General features: G+C 43.6%; 1 protein-coding gene across 3 annotated transcripts in view; it reads left to right on the top strand.

Moving 5' to 3' along the window:
- LOC126998789 (uncharacterized) overlaps positions 1-17,809 on the top strand; it is a 58,530-nt gene that overhangs the window by 39,483 nt on the left and 1,238 nt on the right. For 2 of the 3 annotated variants that reach the window (XM_050860831.1, XM_050860830.1), the window contains exons 2-3: positions 15,487-15,745; positions 16,158-16,437. In XM_050860831.1, the coding sequence (XP_050716788.1) occupies positions 15,502-15,745; positions 16,158-16,437 (524 nt within the window). In that variant the 5' untranslated portion in view covers positions 15,487-15,501. Of the gene's footprint in view, positions 1-15,486; positions 15,746-16,157; positions 16,438-17,809 lie in introns of those variants that run through there. The other variant, XM_050860832.1, reaches the window with a different exon arrangement.

Genomic DNA, 17,809 nt, shown 5'->3' with positions numbered 1-17,809 from the left:
CGAGGTATGGTGTGTGTGTGTGTGTGTGAATGATATGGAAGAAGAAGGGAAAGAAGAAAATAAGTAAAAAAAGTAAAACGAAAAAGAAAACGGAAAGAAGAAGAAACACGGAAGAGACATTTTTAACATTTTTCTTTTCTTTTTTTTGCTGAAAAGTCACCATCTTTTTTTTCTGTTATCATTTGTCCGTTATTGGCGTGCTCTCAACAGCTGGGTCGGTGCCGTGGAAGGCATAAAAGACCTAGGCAGGGAACCTTAATGCAGAGCGAGCTGAACAATCTTGAGAGTCACGAAACTGTTGAAGGAAACAAGCTGCATGTTGAAAAGACTACGGATTGACGGTAATAGCAATGGAGGGAAGGTGTAAGGAGACCGGCGGGTGTAAGAGGTGAGTTTATTCCCAACCGGTTTCGCTGCAGCGCTGTCTCAGTGATTGGGAATGTCGTAAATTGCCTGAATCGAGCATTTAATCTCTTTTATTGCATCTTATACAGTATCAATAAGCTTTACCAAATTAGTAGAATTGTTCTATCTACATCCTAGACAGTCCATTCACGGAAACTGCCCAGTCACCTACGAGGTATAATGTAGGGAACATACGCTACAGCTGCGCGTGGCGGCGGTGCTCATTTCCGTCCCGTTGAACCTTTTAGCCTGTGGTGGGAGAGAACCCTTGAACCCGACACATGGCAGTAGCATCCGGGTTACCACAGTTTGCCTTCCCTAGGTTTCCCAAGTACCCATTTATCGACTATCTGAACGGAAGGATGAACCCTGCGCCACAGCGGGTAGGGGTGGTAGACCCCACCGAGAAGGCCTACCGGTGCTATAGGCCAAACGTAAAAAAAAAATTAACGTACTCATACATGGTTTGCCATACCTGTATGAATATACAAGCTGACATTCAGATGCGGCACTGAAACGCAGCTCGCTTGATGTGCTCCAAGAAAGCAAATGCAAAAGATGGCATTTTATATACCGACATGTTGCCTGTAGCAGCGTAGCGGCAGCCCAAAAGAATCAACAGGACGGCGCGCCACCGGCCACCTCGACTCGTAAAGTATACAGAACAAGGCTAAAGACAGGAATAGCTGCGTCACCTTGAACATTCATTTAAGAAACATAGTGGCTCGCACTCGCACCAGAGGTTCATAAGCCCCAGTTGAGAACCACAGCCCAAGGGCCAGGACGGCAGAGCTAAAATGTTAGAGATTTGTAGCTTTAATTTGATACCTGCTGTTGCTTTGTGTCTAACCGCTTGATTTTACTTCTAAAACAATATCTTTATATGTGATATGACGCTCGCCTACGCATTGTGATCTCATGCACTGATATATAATTGGTTTTAGTTTAAAGTGCGAATCATGCACTTTACAGGAGAAAAATAACTGCGGCTTTAGTGGCACCGGAATCCTTATGCATAAACGAGAAGGGAAGGTACTTTGCTGAGAGGGAAAGCAATTTCCTCAAGCGACGTGGAAGCATGTTACGGAAAGCACGCCTACACTTTACATAACTCCTCAGCCTTACGAGGCGACACAGACTCCGCTGAGAAAAGCATAATGATAACTATCAGTCATCTCATGCTTGAATTATGGTGCCAACGCTCCTCTTATTACGGGCTGGAAACTATCCCCTCAACACACAAAACCGTGTGTGCCGGGTATAAAAAAACATACGGCACACAGGAGATGAGAATGCTGCTGCTGCGGCCGAATGAAGCTGCTCGGGCACCGCAGTAAAGTTACCCCCCAAAGGAATTCAGTTAGTGAGTGCCGAGCAGCGACCAGCATCTATTTCTCGTGGCACTGCCATTCCTTGGATCTATATTCCTTTACAATTGAAACGGAGCGACACCGTTGGCTGACGGGCGACCTTCCCAAGATTTAACGACCACCAGCCGCACCGCCACAGCTGAGGGGATGTCTCCGGGGCTTTTTTCCAATTATAAGCTGACACCCGACCGCCGCCACCACCACCACCGCTACAACAACGACCAGAAACACTATATTGAAATTTCGTTGACTTTTACCTGATAATACATGATGGAAATCCCACCCCCAGGGCGATACCACCAGCACCACTTCCAACGACACCAATGCACCCACGTAATACTCACCACCACCACCACCACCGCCGCCACTACTACCAATACTACTACTATTACTACTACTACAATAAGAACATCAACTACAAACAAATCAAATGCAACAACGTCAACCACCAATATTACCATCATTAGGAAAGCCTTCACTCAAAAAAACAAAACTAATACCACCACCATCACTTCCATCATTAGCAACACTAAATCATCACCACTACCACCAATGAAACCAGTTACTACCAACACTGCTGCAACCCCCACCACCACTTCCTCAATCAACAACATTAGCAACACCACAGCAGCCACGCCGGCCACCTCTAACACGGAAGCCATCACCACCACCATCGCTGCAGTGAAACCTCCGAAAGGCTCCGACCACCGCACAACCGACACCTCAACCCTGCAGTCCCTCACTACACTAGAATATTAATTGGCAGAAATATATATATATATATATATATATATATATATATATATATATATATATATATATATATATATATATATATATATATATATATATAGAGAGAGAGAGAGAGAGAGAGAGAGAGAGAGAGAGAGAGAGAGAGAGAGAGAGAGAGAGAGAGAATCTAAGAAAAAGAGTAAAAAAGAAAGAGAAAGACAGGAAGAGAGAAAGAAGGAAAGGAATACAGAGAGAAAGGAAGAATGAGAAGGAAAGAAAGAGAAAGAGAAAACAAGAGAGACAAAAAGCAAAAAAGAGAAAAAAGAATGAGAAAGAATGAGAAAAAAGATGAAAGGAACGAACGAAAGAAAGAGAAAAGGAAAAGAAACAAAGCGAGAAGGAAAGAAAAGAAACAGAGAAAGAAAAAAAGAGAAATAAAGAAATAATGAAAGAAAATAAAGAAAAAAAGAGAAAGAATGAGAAAAAGAAAAAGAGAACCATCGCCACCAGAGTCACCTGATTACACTTGAATGTGCTTTTGTTAGCCTACGAACCATGTAATAATAAATAATGATGGCAAATAATGAGTCTATATGTGTCTGTGGCAAGCAAGACTAATTGAAAACACTATATTCCAGATGCCTGCGAGAACAGATGTCACTGGAAGAGAGAGAGAGAGAGAGAGAGAGAGAGAGAGAGAGAGAGAGAGAAATTGTCCCTCTCCACAATTATCTACACGCCTCCTCCTCCTCCTCCTCCTCCTCCTTCCCCATCTTTCCCCATTCCCTTCCCTCTTTTCCTCCCCTCCTAAAAATCCCTTTGTGTGTGTGTGTGTGTGTGTGTACAAGGGAGAAGACCTGCCTTTCCCCCTCTCCATTCCTCCCTCCCTCCATCCCTAAGCACACCGCTACTTCTGACATGCTAATAATCCCTGGCTGAAACGTGTGAATTTTGTCTCCCATCTTACCCGCCCTGGGTGGCTGAAGCAATGCCCTGCCTTAGCAGTTAAAGGGTTAAGAGGCTAAAACTAGGCTTTCCATCGAGTGAATACTGCATACAATTTACCCGTGTTGTTTGCCACAGTTCAGCATTTAAAATTACGCGGTAATTTTGTTTTCTTTCATAAACAGAATGAAGATATCTGCCTGCCACCAGAAGTCCGGATAAAAGCCTGAATTAAAGACATTATTTGAAAACTTGAGAATAATAACCATCATGGACAGAAGTAGGCTAATATTCTGAATATTCCAGGAGTGAATCCATCCACTCTGTTTCCCTTCGTGTTTCGCTTGTTTAGTTATATAATGTAGAGTTACCATTTCGTCCACGATTAATACCATCACATTACACTCAACAAAAGCATCAGAAACCTACAAACCGGTCAGTGGGTTAGATACTTAGAGAAAAGTCTTAAACGCGAAGCCTAATGAGCTTTTTTTTTTTTTTTTTGGGGGGGGGGGTTGTTTTACAAACTCACTCCTCCAGTGTAAAGGTTTCCATATGCTCAAATTTTCCTCAGCAATGAAGAAGTTATTTTTACTTACCTTGTGTGGCATCATCGGGCTGGACACTCGGCTCTGAAGATTCCTTGCCTCGCATTCATCACTCGTTATGAATAAATTTGCCAAGTGTTGCAGACTCATTAGGATTCTTATTTTCAGGTAATTGCTTCTTTGAAAAATGTACGAGAAACACGAACATCCACATTTTTTTTATTAATTTTTACTTCGGAGTTATTTTCCCTGACTGAGCGACCCAAACGGCACAATATGATTTGGCTGATCCATGTCTTTACCGGGAAGGTCCAGCCCAAGGGGTTGAAAGCACTGACACTGCAGAGTCGCTTTTCGTCACACTGAGTTCCCACATGCTGTTTAAAGCGTTTAGACTCATTTCGCAAGAGTCAGACTCCGACACACGCTTTTGTCTTCAAGGCTATTTTCGTTACTAAGGGAATGCTCAGTAGCGTAGATGTTTTTTTATAATAATGAGGAGCAGCACTCAAAGCTCAGTGCAGGTACTTCACAACACAAGATCCTTCGGTAGGATGCTGAATACTACTAGATCCGGACATCCGGCAGCGAGTACTAGCGACGGGACGGATAACTCACTATTTGCCAACTCAACAGACCGGCTGATCTTGGACTAAGGCAGACCTCAAACCAACGTTCCAAACCCTATATTCATATTTCGTATTGCACAAAACGCGTCCCCTGATGGGAGCTTTAATATATTTTTGTGGATCAGTGCAGATGACATGATTGAAAAAGGCTAAGTCAGGTGAGAGGTTACAATAACCAAACGGAACAAAGTGTAGCCTATCCACGGCCGTCCTTGAATGTGTTTCGATACTGAGTCATTTGGTTGTTCCCCGCAGTGTGATGATCCCCGCGCTGCTCCTTTTAACTCACGTTGCTAATAAAATATACTTCCCGTATCGTCTTCCCTTCTTCTAGACTCACGATGTCGTCTCGATGGAGCTTATTCTCTTAGGGTCAAGTCGGATTACACAACTTGCGTCTTGTGGTCTTGATTCTCTGTTTACGTAACATTCCGTAGATGTTTTTTCTCTCTCTCTCTCTCTCTCTCTCTCTCTCTCTCTCTCTCTCTCTCTCTCTCTCTCTCTCTCTCTCTTAAACACACACACACACACACTCGCGGGCGCTTAAACGAATAAATAAATAAGTAGATATATAAATATCTATCTATCTATCTATCTATCTATCTATCTATCTAGAGAGCGAGAGAGAGAGAGAGAGAGAGAGATTGTTCATATCGTTATAACATTTTTTTTTTCTTTTACCGCGAAGAAGCTCCTTTGCAGGCCTTTGAACCTATTTACACATCAATGTTTGGCGCTGAGCCATTCTCGAGTTCGTTCTCAGCCAAATATTGACATTCCCTTACTTCTCGTTGTCTGGTCACCGAGTGCACGCCGTTACCATCGTTGCCACCGAAGAATACAGAGGACCTCGAGATTGTGCTCGTCACTCAGAGGAAAACGAGGCGAAAATAAAGTTGGATATGTCATGATATCTTCAGAATGTATAGGAGGCTATGGGCCGTATTTTAAGACCCCATCGCTTCTCACATCAACTATTTCTAAAGGTCAAAGAGGGGATCAATCGGGTTTTCATGAGTGTTTTTTTAAGGTTCATGGCACAGAAGAAGGGTCAAACTACCACCAGAGTCATAAAACTACCCCTGGAAAGGCCTACAGCTCCTACGAAAGCCATGTCAAATATGTGAACTTGGGCGACAAAATGTTTTAAAATACAACCCTATGAACATTGCCTTACTTGAAGTTACCTGAGGCCCGGGTTTGTAACGCCATGCGAAACTGTTTGAGACTAGTTTATCGATTTTACGCACCCTTTATTTGAAAGGGATTGTTAGGGGTGTGGGGCTTCAGTTCCTGACTGCTCACCTTCACCTGGCCTGTTTACGTTGCCACCAGCTGCCTCGGCACCTGGTGTCAACTGTGGCCAGTCAGCACTGAAGTTCATCCCTGCAGGCGCTGTGAGTTTCGGTCCAAATTCCCCACTCACATCGAGGGGGAAAATCAAGCCTTCAAACACAGAAAACCACAAAGAGGTAAAAGGAAGGCGTATTCAACGAGGCAGACACTCTGTACATCCATGCACCTCGTTTCCCATATTTTAATACGAACTTATTTAGTGTGGCCAGGTAGGACAGTCAGTGTAAGTCAGGGCACACTGTCCTCTGCCCCTCACCATCGCAAACCACACGATGATTTGGCCTCCTCATTGCAATCTGATTAAAAAAGTCAATCCATAGATTACCTAACAGTTACGTGGGTGAGGATGTGATGAAGCTGATCGTGTCGGTTATACCAGTGTTCTTCAATCTTTTCTAAGTGCATGCACCCTTCCGGCATCTCTCTCTCTCTCTCTCTCTCTCTCTCTCTCTCTCTCTCTCTCTCTCTCTCTCTCTCTCTCTGATATAAAATTTGCTCAACAGAGAGATTTGATAAGGAATAATCATTGCAACATTTTTCCTTGCTGAGGTTTCTATTCTGATCACAACCCACACAGTAACAATCTCATTCTCTTATTCAGACGATGCAATGAAGACAGACAAAGACTTAGAAGAAGAACTATAATACCAGCAAAACAGGAGCGTGACAGGATCTAATTGGTTCCCGTCCCGCAACGTTAACCGGCCGTGCACGCAGTATTTCAGCGTCAGCGTGGCAAGCAAGAGCGGCCCATTACTTACCGCCCGCTATCTCCCGACACTCGCGGCGGCGGATCTCGTTACGTCCGCCACCTTTATCAAGAACGACACACGACGAGGAGGACATCACTTTTACTCGTCTTCGTCCTCGTCTTCGCTTTCGTCTTCTTCGTAATCATCGTCGCCATCGCATTTCGTCTTCTTTGTAGTCCTCGTCGTTGTAATTGTAGTCTCTCTCTCTCTCTCTCTCTCTCTCTCTCTCTCTCTCTCTCTCTCTCTCTCTCTCTCTCTCTCTCTCTCTCTCTCTCTCTCTCTCTCTCTTCGATCGTGCGCTGTTTTGATGCCCCGACCAAGACAGCGAATGACAACTCCCTCGCTATCCAACACCTCACACGTAAACCACCACCACCACCACTACCATCACCATCACCACCACCACCACCATAACCATCACCATCTCTTCGGGCCTCGGTCTTTTAGCCGCTTCTATACATAGTGTCACCATTCTCTCTAATCCAAGCACTCTATTTCGTTTTTTTTTTTTTTTCTCTCTTTTCTTCATCTACTTAAGGTAATCACACTGCATTAGCCTGATAGTGTGTGTGTGCGTGTGTGTGTGTGTGTGTGTGTGTGTGTGTGTGTGTGTGTGTGTGTGTGTGTGATGCAATCTCATATGCCGGTATATTTTCGTGTGGTGAGTTTAATCATAGTTTCTTTGTATAAAATTACGTTTATTTTTTGTCACATTTTTCTCCTCTTACTCCTCCTCCTCCTCATCATCATCCTCTTCCTTATCCTCCTCCTTATCCTGTTGTCTTTTTTCATTTTCTTTCTTATTTTTTCTCCTTTATTTCTTTCTCCTTTTTCCTTTCTTCTTTTTCTTCTTTCTTCTTTCTTCATTCTTCGTTTTCGTCTCCTTCTTGTTTTCTTGTTTTCTTTTCTTTTCCTCTTCTTCTTCTTCTTCTTCTTCTTCTTCTTTTTCATCCTCATTATCATCCTCATCTTTTTTTTCTCCTCCTTCTTCTTCGTCTTCTTTTTCTTCTTCTTCTTCTATTTTTTCGTTTTCTGTTTTCTACTTCTTTTTCTTTTTTTCCTGCTTCTTCTTCTTCTTTTTCTTCTTCTTCTTCTTCTTCTTCTTCTTCTTTTTCCTTTTCTTCCTCTTCTTATTCTTATTCTTATTTTGTTTTGTCTTCTTCTTTTCCTTAGTAGTAGTAGTAGTAGAAGTAGTAGTAGTAGTAGTAGTAACAACGCTAATAATACTAATACTCTTACTACTACCACTACTACTACTACTACTACTACTACTACTACTAAAACTACAACTGATGATGATGATGATTATGATGATGATGGTGATGATGATGAATGATGATCGCGCTGCTTCTTCTGCCTCTTAATTCCCGGCAAACACACGGCCTCGATAAGCCCGTCGCCTCGTGCGTCTGCATAAGCGAGGAGGGCGGCTGTGCCTGAGCCTGCCGATCCTCGCTGTGTATGAACGCTTGTCGAGGGGGAATTATTATCCTGACTCCTCGGCCCTTCCTACTCAGGTGACTCGGACATGACACTCCATTACCAAAGAACTATGTATTTATTATGTTTGACGTGTTGTAATATTCGTGTGGTCTCGTCTCCGTCTCTATATTCGTTCAGTGTGTGTGTGTGTGTGTGTGTGTGTTTGAGGGTACAAGGGAAACGAAAACCGTATTTTGCGTTTTAGTCAGACAGCTAATCGGTGGTTTATGACAAAGCTCAAAGCTCTGAAACAATTGGAAATCGTTCGAAACAAATGCATAAAATGGTACATCAGTATAGCAGCATGTTAGACAAAGCGCAAAATAGTCGGACATTTTTACAATCGTAACGACACTGCCGCAGAAAAGTAGCGTCAATACTACAAATGTTACAACAACAAACACCATTAATTTGACACTTAGAGAAAATGGAACTTCATAGCAAAACATGAACCTAAAGCATCGAATTTATGCCGCCCTTCCCCCCCCCCCTCACCCTCTACATCCCCTTCCCCCATGGCAAGCGTATGTACATTGTAAGGCCTGTATCCACCCTCGGAACAGTTTATGTACAGCTTCCCTTGCAGAACAACGCCTTGTCGTCGTCGCACGCCCGTATATCGGAGGAGGATAAGCGGAGATAATTGAAAAATGCGAGGCGAACGAAGATCTAAACTGCATTTATGTCAAACTATTGTGGGAATGGCAAATAACGTTTGTTAAACTATTTTGCGTGAATGACGAACTTTGTTGTTACGGTGGTATAGTTCGGGACTCTGTGATGTTAATGGTGACCACTGTTTTTCCATTCCTCATAATCTGCAAAAGAACTACTACTTAATCAACAAAATATTAAATAATTATTACAGATTCATACACCCTTCACGCAGCGTCCTGTTGGTGACCATCGATCAACAGGGCCGGGGACTGAGGGCCTGCTGGTGCTCATTGGACACCAAAACTCTTATGCTGGACTTATTCAATTTTGCCAACAACAAAGCAACAGGTTGACTGTCATTACCTTCTTTTAACAATTGCTGTTGAAACCTCAGACAACATTACCGTGTTTTTTTTTTTTTTTCATTTTAAATCAAAGAGTATGAGTGCACTCTGCTGTATCGTCAGCCCCGAGGTGATAGTTTTTTTTTTTTTTATTAAATTTACAAAAAGTCGGTTTATCATTCCCCGCCCTCTGTTTTTTCCCTAATGTACAAGCATTTACCATTACACACACACACACACACACACACACACACACACACAAGATGCATCTCTCGTATTAAGAACAATTCTTTACCAGCGGGCTTAGACCCAACAGTTGCCAACTTTCTTACGGAAGTAATTAGTCCCGGCCAAGGGTGCCGTGAGCCGCGGGGATGCACCAAGCGGCTCACGACACAAAGGAGGCAGAAACTCGGGAACGTTGCTTTGCACTGTGGCCTGATGTGTCAGGACTCACCTCGGGCAGTGTTGGCGGAGTACAGGAGTGTCTGTTGGGGCCGCGACGTCAAGCACCAAACATCCAAAAACTATGCGCACATCTCCAATGAAACTTTTTACAATATCGGATATCGGGCCGCCTGGGATAAGGAGGAAATTTTAAAGTGCCAGATAGTATTGAGAGGAGAGGCTCATGAATGTGCGAAAGCTTCGATCAGTAACAAATAATACCGCTTGCAATGCTTCCAGTAACAAGTCTTGTCAGACAGACTTTTCTAGCGGAGTAAACTGTAAACCAAAAGATAAATGTCCCAAACTACCGATGTATTAAAGAGATAAGAGGTGGCCATCATTCCAGTCAAGGTAAGTATGCCGGACAACCAGGGATAACGGATGATCGGTTCATTTAGTACTTTAGAACTGATTATTTTCATATTATTACCTTTGGCATTCTCCTTGACGGACTCAGTTTGTGATTAAAAAGGAAACTTACGACAGAAGTGTACGAGAGAATGCAACCTAACGAGAAAATAATAATCCGTAACAGTAACCGAGTGGCCAGAATGATCAAAATGTTTTGCGAAAATTGGTTAAAATCAAAGAAACTTAACTATGGCCAATCTAATGCTTTCACACATGACTTAACCAAGCAACTAGATCTTATGGCATCGACTTGCTCTAAAACTGACATTCCGGTGTGGATTTCCATTACACCGGATGTTGTTTAATAATACCCGTGTCACAAACCATTTTAGAAACTCTCCAAACTCTGAAATGCACGCTGAAACATTCCCGGCGGTGGCTCGCTGATGCAGGTTGTCCGATTATCTGAACCACTGCATCTATTGAAAACCTTGTGTATTTTTTTGGTTATAACACTTAATTAACGTGTGTGTGTGTGTGTGTGTGAGAGAGAGAGAGAGAGAGAGAGAGAGAGAGAGAGAGAGAGAGAGAGAGAGAGTATAAACCACCATTGAGGCTGTGATGACTCCTGACTGGCGGTCCTCGAGCTTTCGACTTTTATTGCCTTTTTGACCTTGAGACCGTCAAGCTGAAGAGTCCCTCCTCTCTCCCTCTCCCTCCAGGTCTTGTTGCACCCAGCACGCTAAACTTTCCTGCTCCACGAAAGAGTAACTTCAAGGACGAATTTGAGGACTACCGGTACGCGTCTTTTTTTGGGTGAGAACAACATGCGACCATCAGAGGACACCGTTGCCAGATTATCGTACTCAAAGCATAGTATTTACCGGTTTCTGACGCCTAACTATTGCCCAGAAACATCAGGAGTTAACTATATTAACGATAATTATAAGTGAGTCTCCTTATTGGGGTCCACGAGACAGTTTTTGGGTCGAAAGTCGGTGTATATAAGAGGCTGAGTAAGACAATCTGGCAACTTTGTTAGAGGGCCGTGTTGATATCAATGGATCTCTAATTTACTTTTAGTCTGCCTTGCTACGGATACAAAATATTTAGAGACCGCAACCATACTAGATAATTATGTCTCCGGTACTGGGAACTGAAAAACTGCAAAAGAACAAGTAGCTCATCACTTTACAGGAAACAACTTATGGAAAAGAAACAGTAATGGACGACACCTCAGGAAATAAAGGGATAGAAATCGAATTACAAATTATTCATTTAATTAATTCGTTTGTTGTGACTCATTCTCTACACTAACTAATTCCCATTTGTGGTTGTTTTCATTCAAGTAAACTGTCCTTGACTGTGGCGGAGGAAGGTCGTCCCTTGAATTCCATCAGCAAGACCAGAAGACCCATTGAACCAGACGTGGCCTTGAAGCTCACGGAGATAAATGACATCCCAAAAGCCTTTAAGGAGTAGGGCAATGCCACCTCGGTAACGCCAAGAAATCCAATGGCAATATTTTACTGAGGACTCGGTAGCCAATAGTTCCCCACAACAGCGCGATAGTTTTCAGGGACCACACGTTTCCACTAAAGTTCCCCTTCGCAAGTTGAAGTGATGGTGTATGATACATTAAGTGAACACGAAAATTTTAGTCGCCAATAATATACAGGAAATGGAAGTTTTATTTTTGACAAAATGAAGAATAACTCTCCTATCGTTCATCGATTGATCGATATATTTTCCGTGACTTTTCTTCTCATAAACTTCTAATATGTAGTCTATATGGTTGACTATTTATAGCAACCGATCACGAAAAGTCACGCAGAGGTCTTGTTAAACACTCGCCTGCAAGAGCGACGCGTGAGGAACATCAGGAATAAATTCTTCATAGTGTTAATAATGATTATGAAGAAACGGTTTGCTGTTTCGAAGGCAAAACTTCATGATACATAAAGCTCCAAGGTTTACGGCGGGTGTCCTCTCCTTTCCGTGCGTGCTCATGCAGGTAAAGAATATTTCACGGCAGGAAAATTTAAAACAGACCTAATTAGATTCCCTTCACACACAAGTTTGTCTGATCATATCTAAACTTTTAAAATTTTATTAACAATGTAAAAGCCACCTTTCTGACACCTTCGTTCCTTGCATGAATTTTAGCCCAGCACAGTAGGTACGGCAAACTCTTCCCTAAGCAACAAAAAACAATGCATACTAGACACTAATGGGACGTTAAACAGATGTATTTTAGAGGAGCAAGACACAGGTAACAATAGTGCAAGCGATTTCTCTCTCGGCGGCGGGCACGAGTCTTGTGAGTCAGACGGAAGGAAAGATCAATACTGGAAGACCCGCGCACTCTGGCCACGACTGTAACCCATGCACGAGGCCGTCAAGCACGCGGGAGGTGGATCAGAGGGGAGCCGCGGCGAGGTACATGACTTGTGTGAAGAGGCAGAAAGTTCGCTTTTTAGTTCACTTATTTTATTTCTAAACGTGTCAAGAAAATGATCAGCAGGAAATGGTTTGTTTCTAAATATAGCAGCCTGTAGCCTGACACAAGGCATCGACCGAAAGTAGAAGAAACAAATCTAGACTGCGGAGGAAACAAAGGAGAGGCGCCGCCTAGCTCTGCCTATAAAAAGGAACATTGCAACCTCCAGGAAATGCTACGAACGCCTAAATTATTCACACGCCTCGCTCTCTCCTCTCGTTGGCCTTGAGGCACTAATATATAGCCTTGTCTTGTGGGACAAAGCTTAACAGGAGTCACCAGAGCGAGGCATCAATGTACACTTGACCGACTTTACGGCTGGCGCATTTGTTGAGTGGAACGGAACAGACGCAAGACAGTTATAAGACGAAGTAATTCTTTCGTTCTTGGTTTGTTAAGACGCGGAACACCTCCACAAAGACGTAAAGGTGATGCGACGATTCACTCGCTGCAACATGAAGTCAGTTTGAGTGCGAGACATACACAGAGTAGATTATTCCAGGAGTGCGCACATGTGTCTGCGTGTGTGTGTGTGTGTGTGTGTGTGTGTGTGTGATGGCGTGGGAGGAGTAGGAGCATGACGTTAGCAAGTTTAGATGAGAAGATGGTGCTCTACATGTCGGATATCAGGGTCAAGACAGTGAGTGTTGCAGAATATCATAAGTTAATAGAGTTAAACACCTATATGGGTCGTCACCGTAAACATGTCTAACCTGGGGACATTTATCGCTCCCTTCTCCGAAAAAATGTTCAATATGCATTATTTTATTTAAAGAAAATACGTGACGTACCTACATGTGTAACGTGCATGTAGTTTTTCTTTTTTGCGTGGAGTGAGGAAAAAAGTTGTCTTCATCTTGCTTAAAACTCATTTCATGCATGTAGTTTTTTTTTCTTTTTTGCGTGGAGTGAGAAAAAAAAGTTGTCTTCATCTTGCTTAAAACTCATTTCGTGCATATAGTTTTTTTTCTTTTTTGCGTGGAGTAAGGAAAAAAAATTGTCTTCATCTTGCTTAAAACTCATTTCGTGCATGTAGTTTTTTTTCTTTTTGCGTGGAGTGAGGAAAAAAAGTTGTCTTCATCTTGCTTAAAACTCATTTCTTGTGTTCCTGAGCGCAGGGAGGAAACTCAGCAAGGATACAGTTGGAATCCTTAGTAAGCTTGCACGATCCCTTCCCTTATCCACCCTTTAATATCTCAATGAATTGGCCTGCAACCGTTTTGGCTGGCCTGACTCCCTACTTCTGCCGGCAACATACACAGAATTGTCCTCATATGCTGGCGCCAAATAGAAGCGGAATGCTGGCGCCCAATTGAAATGATCGCATATTGACTTTTCCGCCCAAATGAAATCCAGCCCTTCTCCCAACGAATACTCCTACCTATACTCACCCCTCAACGTACCTCCCCCACACTGTTGCTAGATTATCGTACTCAGAGCCTCGTATTCACCGGTTTCTGAGCCATAGCTATTACCAGAAAACACCAGTAATTAACCATTTTAACGATAACTATATAAAAAGGCAGTTATTGGGGTCGAGGAGGCAATTTTGGGGTCGGAAATCGGCAGAGGAGACAGTTTTGGGGTCGGAAATCGGCAAACAGAGGAGGCAGAGTACGACAATCTGGCCACGTTGCCCCTGACCTGTCTCTCCCATCGTTGGCTTCCTCTTCCTAACCTCTATCCTTGCTCTAACACTTCAGCTTACTCTGTTTAACTGTTCTCTCCGTTGGGCTCCTCCATCCACAACCTTATTTTTTTTTTTATTCTGTTCTATCGTCCCCGCACAGGCTCTGGAGATCACCACTTCTGTCGATCCTCAAGTCAACCTCATGGATTTGGTTTCTATCCCGGCTCAGGCAACAACCCGATGCATCTCCCCATCCACTTTAACTTTCAGGGATAGCCAGTAAGTGTGTGTCTCTGTTGATGAGTAACACATCGAGGCTACCCATTCATGTCACTCACTTCCTTCCTGCAGGCTCATGTGACCTTGTTCAATTAAATTACGGTGGTGGCGAACGCCCTGGAAGGAACTGTCGCTGTAAATTTTCATAGAATCTAGTTTTTGTGGTTTACTTTCCAAACACAAGAGTAGCTGTAAAAAACTTGTGCGCTATAAGGAAAAAGGGTTGTTGTTAAAGTTTTTTTTTTTTTTTAAAGGACTGGAACACTGCGCTCATTAGAGACGTCCACGTTTCGGGGGTCCTGTGGTTTTAATGAATCGGAATACAAGGAATACAAAGTGGTGGTTATCTTTGTAAAGGCAAAAGTAACTTGTTTGATTGTCCCTTTTAAAGAAAAACGATAAATACAAACTAAATTTCTAAGCTTACTACTTTAGGTTGATGCAGCGATTGATTCGGTATGTCTAAGTGAAAGGTGAAGAAATAACGTAAATTTACTTTCGGGGAAACATTTCTGCGAAGGGAAATAAGAAACGGCAGATTGTTCCCGAGTTGGCTGATGAAAAGAATGAAAGTGTGAAAATGCTCATCAACTCTTCCACTGCAATGATACAGAGCACAGGATTGAACTTGAGTGAAAATTCTTGTGCTGGAAAATTGTGGGAGAGAGAAAAATAAGATTGAACATCGACGGAAATGAGTGATAAATAAGCTAGATTTCTTTTAATGTAGAAGATGGAAAAGTTCTACGTTATCGAAGAGGGAAAATTTATAGAATTCTAGTAAGTGACCGTCAGTTAAACAGGTGTAGAAACTTCTTTTGATGTATTCAAGACCTCTAAGCTTCTTCCTCCCCATTCTCTGTACCTATCTGTTTAGCTAACTATTTATATATGTTTATCCATATACCGATTTATCAGTTTATTTATAATTATATCGTGCTATCTATCTACAGTACATCTGTCAACATAATGATGGTTCATTTTTTTCCTTTCATGTGTACATCTAGAAGGGCAGGGTGCTTTGAGCTTCCCTAATGCGAGAATTGTTCCCTACAGGCGGGGTCCAGTGTGATGGCGGGGCCTGGAGCGGCACCTCACCTGCCCCCCGCCACCTTCAGCACAGCCCAACAGTCATTTATGTCGATCTCGCCAACCATTCTGCCGGCTGAGTCGACCTTCTCCGCCATCACCACCTCTGCCCCTTCAAGAGCCACAACTGCCACCACCTCCGCCACCACCTCGAGGACGACAATCTTCCCAGACAAGATGGGAGTATTAGGTGCTCAGAGCAAGTTGCAAAACGATTACAATGAAGGTACAGTATTGCTGTCAATTAAATGTTTGCTTTAACACACACACACACACACACACACACATATTGGTAGTGCAGTGGTCAGCACCCTCGCCTCACAACCGAGAGGTCCCGGGTTCGATTCCCGGGCGGAGTGGAGACAGAGGGGCAGTCTCCTTTAATTATTTCATGCCCCTATTTCATGCAGTGGTCGTGTAATGCCATACGTTCTATTCTTAACCTAAACTTCCTGGCATTACAGTCGAAGGTGATTATGAGGAGGAGGATCGCTCACTTTTGTTTACTTATAGTGAAGGCTCATCGGCTATGTAATGGTGGTGTTCACATGGCATTCATAATATACATGTGTTGTGCGTGATGAGTCGTCCGTAACTGACTGCATTAAAAGCCTATATTGCTAAGGTTGCTTCTGCAGGGCAAGCATCGTCATCCCTTCCACGCCTGCAGCCAGACCACGCCTACCCAGAGGTGATAGTGTCTGCGGGAGTTCCTTCCTACCACGAGCCGCGGGAGTCCTACACATATCGTGCACGTGCCCGGGAGCCAGTGAGCCGCGGCGATGACCAGAGCTTCCACCGCGTGCCCTCGCCTCCTACCATCACTGTGGGCTCCGTCACTGTGCGGGTCGAGGAGATCTGCCTCGTGCTGGTGGTGTTGATGCTGTGGGCTGGAGCCATCACCCTCTTCATCAACAGGTGAGTGTGTATATGCTGCTGTATGCCTTGTCGGTGACCCGGGATGCGGCATTGAGGATGAAGGGCTGGATGTCTGGCGGTAGATGTTAGAGTGAAGGGATTGGTTTACATAGGATTGCGTGTGAAGATGAACGTAGCGGAGAATCGGATCCTTACATGTAATGGCGATTTATACTTTCGTTACGACTGTGTGAATGGTTCCATAGGCTTTGTTGTGGCACGGGGCAAGGGTCAAGGTTTTATGAGCAACTTCTAAGCCCTAACAAAATATATGTGTATGTCAATCTCCCATGGCTATGTATTAATGAGACAGTTAATCTCCTAAGGCTATGATATGTTCGAATGAGGGATAAAGTTAAACCCCTGAAAAAGTAGTAGTCATGTCAAGGGCGACGCCGCGGGTAGCCGGAGACGCGGGCTCTAGTCCCGCCAACCGCAACAACCTGACAATTTTCAATCACCAAGTAGCCGAAGACAGGCCACATGTTATCCGGCTGGACACCTATCAATCCGGACTTTAAAAAAAATTAGAGAATAACTGGAGCTCCGGGTGGGAACATGAGCCAATAAAAAATAGCGCCACTACAGAATACGTTGGGAGGGAGCAGCCGAGTGATCAACATGTGGGCGTGGTGAACCCGGAGACCTAGGTTCGAGTCCCGCCGATGCACGTGGCGGAAGATTACCTGCTGCCCACATCTTCAGTAAACCCTAATTTTAGTGACTTCAGTCAAGAGGAGCTCTCGGGAGGCAGCATGGCCCAAGCAAGAGTCATACATCACGGCAGCCACTATAAATAAAATTCGCCTGCCCCACTACCAGCCTGTGGTCGTCCAAGAGACCCCTCAAGAAAGCCTACCGGCGCTATTGGCAGCACCAAGAAGAAAAAAAAATGCAAGCACCTGGGGGTCGACCATCGAGAAAGCCTACCGCTGCAATGGGCGGAGCGTAAGAAACGAAAGTTAACAATTCTAATTTAGCTCAACTTTAAAACGTTCGTACATATCATGCTTACTAAGTCCACTGCTTTTGTGTGATTTCCTTTTACTGGTAGCAGCCTCCGGGATCATTTATCAAGGCATAACATAATAAACACAACCTCAACAGTTTCGTGTAAATTGCACTTCAACTGTTGATCGTTAGAGTGTTACTGTCTTTAGTGGTAAATACTCGTCTATCTTGATTATAGTCCATTCATTCGACTCTGTCTAGGACAAAGCTCGCCCTGTGGCTGCTTCTCTTGAAAGCGTAAAAGAATAATGTGACGAAACTGAGCCCATATCATAATCTTTGTTATTGTCATGGCTACTGGAACACTAACATATAAAAGCATATGAAAACGTTCCAGGTGACTGCCTTTCTCCATGTTGGT

The sequence above is a fragment of the Eriocheir sinensis genome, chromosome 15 (assembly GCF_024679095.1).
Source record: "Eriocheir sinensis breed Jianghai 21 chromosome 15, ASM2467909v1, whole genome shotgun sequence".
Taxonomy (NCBI): domain Eukaryota; kingdom Metazoa; phylum Arthropoda; class Malacostraca; order Decapoda; family Varunidae; genus Eriocheir; species Eriocheir sinensis.
The sequence above is the reverse complement of the archived record's forward strand: the minus strand, read 5'-3'. Positions and strand labels throughout refer to the sequence as shown.